Source organism: Gasterosteus aculeatus, chromosome 4, assembly GCF_964276395.1.
Source record: "Gasterosteus aculeatus chromosome 4, fGasAcu3.hap1.1, whole genome shotgun sequence".
Lineage (NCBI taxonomy): Eukaryota > Metazoa > Chordata > Actinopteri > Perciformes > Gasterosteidae > Gasterosteus > Gasterosteus aculeatus.
The window spans coordinates 430,001-435,000 of NC_135691.1; the positions used below are offsets into that span (position 1 = coordinate 430,001).

The following is a 5,000-nucleotide window of genomic DNA, read 5'->3' on the forward strand; positions in this document are numbered from 1 at the left end:
ATCCATCAGTCGTTCAGCTTCACTCGGCTTCACTTCCCTGTGAAGAAAGAAGCGTTTCTAAAGTCCTTTCCTCATGTTGAGCAACATTACCCAGAATCCCGAGCAAACATCACCCCATGGAGGTAACCTGGGAGCACAGAGGAGTCCGGCGGGATCCGCCGCGAGTAGTCACACATTAACCACTGACCCTTTAGCCCGACCATCGGCGTGGCCCCTCCCCTTCCTGCTTTCTCTCACTATCGGCCGTTAAAGGGATTTTATCTCAGTCAAACGATTGAATCCGACCGGAAGCTTTTAGCTTCTGTCCTTTCAGCGACAGCCAAATCATAAAGAAAGGAAAAGACTGATTAATCGATTAAAAACTAACCGAACTTCCGTGTAATCACGAGCAATGACGGGAAATACGGGTCTTGCGGTCGGTCTTTAGGTGCAGGCGGAGGCGGTTTGGCTCAGGGACTCCAGGTCCTCGCCGCTGGTTAATTGTTAACCGGGTGGTAAACAGTCTTTATTTGCCCAGGCCTCACCGCTCAATGCCCGTCCTCAGCGAGCGCTCAATGATTCACCGGGGGGTCATTTCACTCACGCTTTTTTTGACCTCTTCCTCCCCTGATGAGGATGGGTGACGTCCTGCGGGGCGTCGCGGTTGGTGGCCCTGAAGGAAACAGGATATTTAATATGTTGCAGAATATTCAAACAAATATTCAAACTGGTTCCCCCAAAAACAGATTTTAAAGTATCTAAAAGACAAACAGAAGAAATAAAAAAATAACCTGAAACCACCAAATGGCTTTAATTCCCCCAAATGTACTTTCCTGGTCTCTCAAATGTGCCTGTTTAGTTCCTTGCTGAGAGTTTACGGATGTAAAGGACTGTAAAGGTGTGGGGGAGCTACCACTTCTTGCAAAGCTAACATTTTAATTAAATTAAATTATTATCATTATTAAATTAAAAATGACATATTATATGTTTACTTCTCATGACGAGACTAGCTCTTTCCCTCTGTTTCTAGTGCTTATGCTAAGCTATTTACCCTACAGACTGGAGAGTGCTATGAATCTCCTCTAACTCTTGCAGAGAAAGTCCCAAAAGTAACCCGTTAATCGTCCTCAGCTAGAAGGTCACGTACGCTCCTGTGTCCTTTAACACAAGTTTAATATTTTTGTTTCAATAAGGAAGAATAATCCCCCACCAGCTGATTTATGGCCTTGGAGTGTGAACCCGTCCTCCCACATCGCTGTGCCTGGTGAAGCCTGCAAACACAACGCTGAGTCGGCAGGGACCTTTTAAATCTGCTGTTCAACAACTACTCTATTTAAGAGCTACAAGGCGACCTACATTTCTCCACAGCGGCCAAATTAATGCAATTAAGCGGTATTATCCGCGTCCGGACAAGGTCGTCCGAACGAGGACCGAACCTCTGTTTGCTTCCCTTTTCGGGGCGTCCAAGGCCACTCCGGCTCTTCTAATGGGCCCTAAGGAGCCGGCGCTGCTCTGAGGATGAGAGGAGCATAACCTTCGCCCGTTAGCCCACTAGACGCCGGTGATTCGCCATAACGGGCCACTGGATGTCGGCTTTGATCGGCTATAACGCGTCACGCGGAAACAATGAGGAGCTTCGCGGTGTTCCATTAGTGATGATATTCATAAGTCAAAGAAGCTAGAGGGGCGTTTCAGTGTGTAACGGGATTATTACGCAACCTTTTGGTTTGGCTCTTCTCCCTTTGCTCAAGAAGACGTCTCTGTTGTGTTTTTTCTGCAGGTCCGCGCCAACGACGCGGACACCGGCGCCAACGGGGAGATCGACTACAGCCTCCATCAGGCGTCTGAGGCCGTGCAGAGGCTCCTGCGCATTGACCGCTCTACCGGCGTCATCTACGTCAAGGGACTAGTGGACCGCGAGGAGGAAAGCTTCCTCAAGTTCTTCGTGGTGGCCAAAGACCGCGGGCCCAACTCCAAGAGCTCCAAGGTCCTAGTGACCATCAACGTCCGGGACCTGAACGACAACGCGCCAGCCATCGAGATCCGTGGCATCGGCCTGGTGACGCACCAGGACGGCGTGGCCAACATCTCCGAGGACATGCCCATCGGCACGCCGGTGGCGCTGGTGCAGGTGTCGGACCGCGACGAGGGGGAGAATGCGGTTGTGACGTGCGTGGTCGCCGGCGACGTCCCGTTCCAGCTGCGCCCTGCCAGCGAGTCGGCCAATGACCGCAAGAGGAAGTACTTCCTGCAGACCACCACCCCGCTGGATTATGAGCGCGTGCGGGATTACAGGATCGAGATTGTGGCGGTGGACTCCGGCAACCCGGCGCTGTCCAGCTCCAACTCCCTGAAGGTGCAGGTGACAGACATGAACGACAACGCGCCCGTCTTCTCCCCCACGCTGCTGGAGTTGGACTTCGCCGAGGGCAACCAGCCGGGCGATCGCGTGCTGGGCGTCACGGCGTCAGATGCGGACAGTGGCACAAACGCCGAGCTGGCCTACAGCATCGTGGAGCCGGCGGCCTCCAGGCTGTTTGAGATCGAGGCCAACACCGGGGAGATCCGCGTGAGGAACCTGCTGGATCGGGAAGAGCGGGAGCGCTACGAGTTCCGTGTGGCGGCGGCAGACAAGGGCGTTCCCTGCAAGACCGGCACCGCCACCGTGGTGATCAACGTCCTGGACCGCAACGACAACGACCCCAAGTTCATGCTGAGTGGCTACAGCTTCTCCGTCATCGAGAACATGGCCCCCCTCAACCCTGTCGGGGTGGTGACGGTCACCGATGCAGACAAGGGCGAGAACGCCCGGGTGAGGCTGTACGTGGAGCCCGACAACGGGAAGTTTGTGATCCAGAACGGCACAGGCACCATCCTCTCCAGCATCTCCTTCGACCGCGAGAAGGAAAGCACCTACACCTTCAGCCTTAGGGCCGTGGACGCCGGCGACCCGCCCCGCTCCTCCTTTGTGGGCGTGACCATTAACGTGCTGGACGAGAACGACAACGCCCCCTACGTCACCAAGCCGGCCAACTCCTCATACACCTACATGTCCCCAGTCACCCCGCTGGACACCAGCGTGGAGATGGTGGAGGCCGAGGACATCGACTCCGGGCCTAACGCCGAGCTGGTCTACGCCATCACGGGGGGGAACCCGTACGACCTGTTCTATATCTCGCCCACCAGTGGGGAAATCATGCTGGTGCAAGAGTTCACCAGCAAGCACAATGGCCTGCACCGCCTGGTGGTGAAGGTCAGCGACAAGGGCAAACCCCCTCGCCACACCACCGCCCTGGTGCATGTGTTTGTCAACGACACCAAGTCCAACGTGTCCCTCATCGAGGCGCTGGTGGGGCACAGCCTCTACACCCCACTGGACCGGGACATCGCCGGGGACCCCAACTACGCCCTCGCCCAGCGCAGCAACATCCTGTACGGCAGCCTGGCGGGCATCGCCGGCGTGATCCTCGTCATCGTGGCTGTGGTAGTCCTCAGGCACCGGCTGCAGAAGGACACCAAGAGCGGCTACCAGGCCGGAAAGAAGGAGAGCAAGGACTTGTACGCCCCCAAGCAGGGTCCCAAAAGCAGCAAAGGGAAGAAGACCAAGAAGGGCAAGGCTCCCAAACCGGCCAAGCCACTGGAGGAGGAAGCGGAGGCCGGCCTGCAGAAGAGCCTCAATTTTAACCTCATCAACGAGGACGTCACCGACAGCCCCCGGATCCACCTGCCCCTCAACTACCCTCCGGGGAGCCCCGACCTTGGGCGCCACTACCGCTCCAACTCCCCGCTGCCCTCCATCCAGCTGCAGCCGCAGTCACCCTCCGCCTCCAAGAAGCACCAGGCTGTCCAGGACCTGCCGGCCACCAACACCTTCGTGGGGACGGGTGACAACAACTCCACGGGCTCCGACCAATACTCGGATTACAGCTACAAGGCCAACCCGCCCAAATACAGCAGCAAACAGGTAGGAGACTACGCAAACACGCCAATGTACAACACGGACAACATCTATTGGACCAAGCAGGTGTGGTAGTCGCGCCAGGACTCTTTGGGCACGTTCCGTCCAACCAAAAGCCGCACTGATTCCTCCTCTCCTTTACAGCTTGTTCCATTATTATTTTGGTTGTTTTCTTCCATTTCTGTTTTTTTGTGTTTTCTCACCGTGAAGATGATTGGATAGACCAAATATGGGCTCACCAATATTTATCAAACCCTTAAAAAATGAACTCTCAACCATCTAGCGAATATATATTTTCTGTTTGTTTCCCATGCTGATTATTTGATGTTTATTGTGTTCAGTTGTTTGGAAGCGTCTTAGGAAAGCCAGTAAACAACAACGAATTGAAGGGGTGCACATTCTGGATTCATGAAGATGTGAAACGTTGATAATCCTGTATGGGTCTATCCTCCATTTAGTTGTTTTGTGTTTCACCTTGTTGTCACGTGAAGGAGCATTTTGTGTGTTATTACTCAAGACATGGTCGTATTTTTTGTTTCTAATGAAGGCTTCTCTTCACGGGGGGATCAGCGTGATGGAGTGTGACTGTGAATTCATGATCCATGTTGTTTTTTTCTTTGGTTTCCTCGGCGGTTCTCTTTCGGACCGGAACTGAGTGCTTCTATCCGGTTCAGAACCAATGTTTAGACCTGTCGGGCGGGTTTCACAAGTCAGCTGTTTGCACAGATGAAGGGCAGGACTTCCCCCCGCGCCCGCTGTTGCCTTGTTTTACCCAGAGTGCCTTGCTCTACTCTATTTAATGTACAAAAAGAGGGAGTTTTTTTGTTACTGTTTGTGATGAATTAAAAACGTGCACTGTGAAAAGAAGTTGACAATCACATCCCGCGATGTTCGGACTGTACGGATACAAGTCTTGTTGTTGATTTGTCCTTTGTTTATTTTGTGTGTGTGTGTGTGTGTGTGCTTTAGTAATGCTTAAGATCATTACTAAAGACATTGGTGGACCAAAGACTCTCTCACACACACACACACACACACACACACACCTGCCATGTGTCATCAC

General features: G+C 53.4%; 1 protein-coding gene across 6 annotated transcripts in view; it reads left to right on the forward strand.

Annotated features, from left to right (window-relative positions):
- The window catches only part of LOC120817661 (protocadherin-1), a 78,147-nt gene that overhangs the window by 8,254 nt on the left and 64,893 nt on the right, over nt 1-5,000 (forward strand). For all 6 annotated transcript variants that reach the window (XM_078101659.1, XM_078101656.1, XM_040174091.2 and 3 more), the window contains one exon: nt 1,760-3,943. In XM_078101659.1, the coding sequence (XP_077957785.1) occupies nt 1,760-3,943 (2,184 nt within the window). The remainder of the gene's footprint in view (nt 1-1,759; nt 3,944-5,000) is intronic.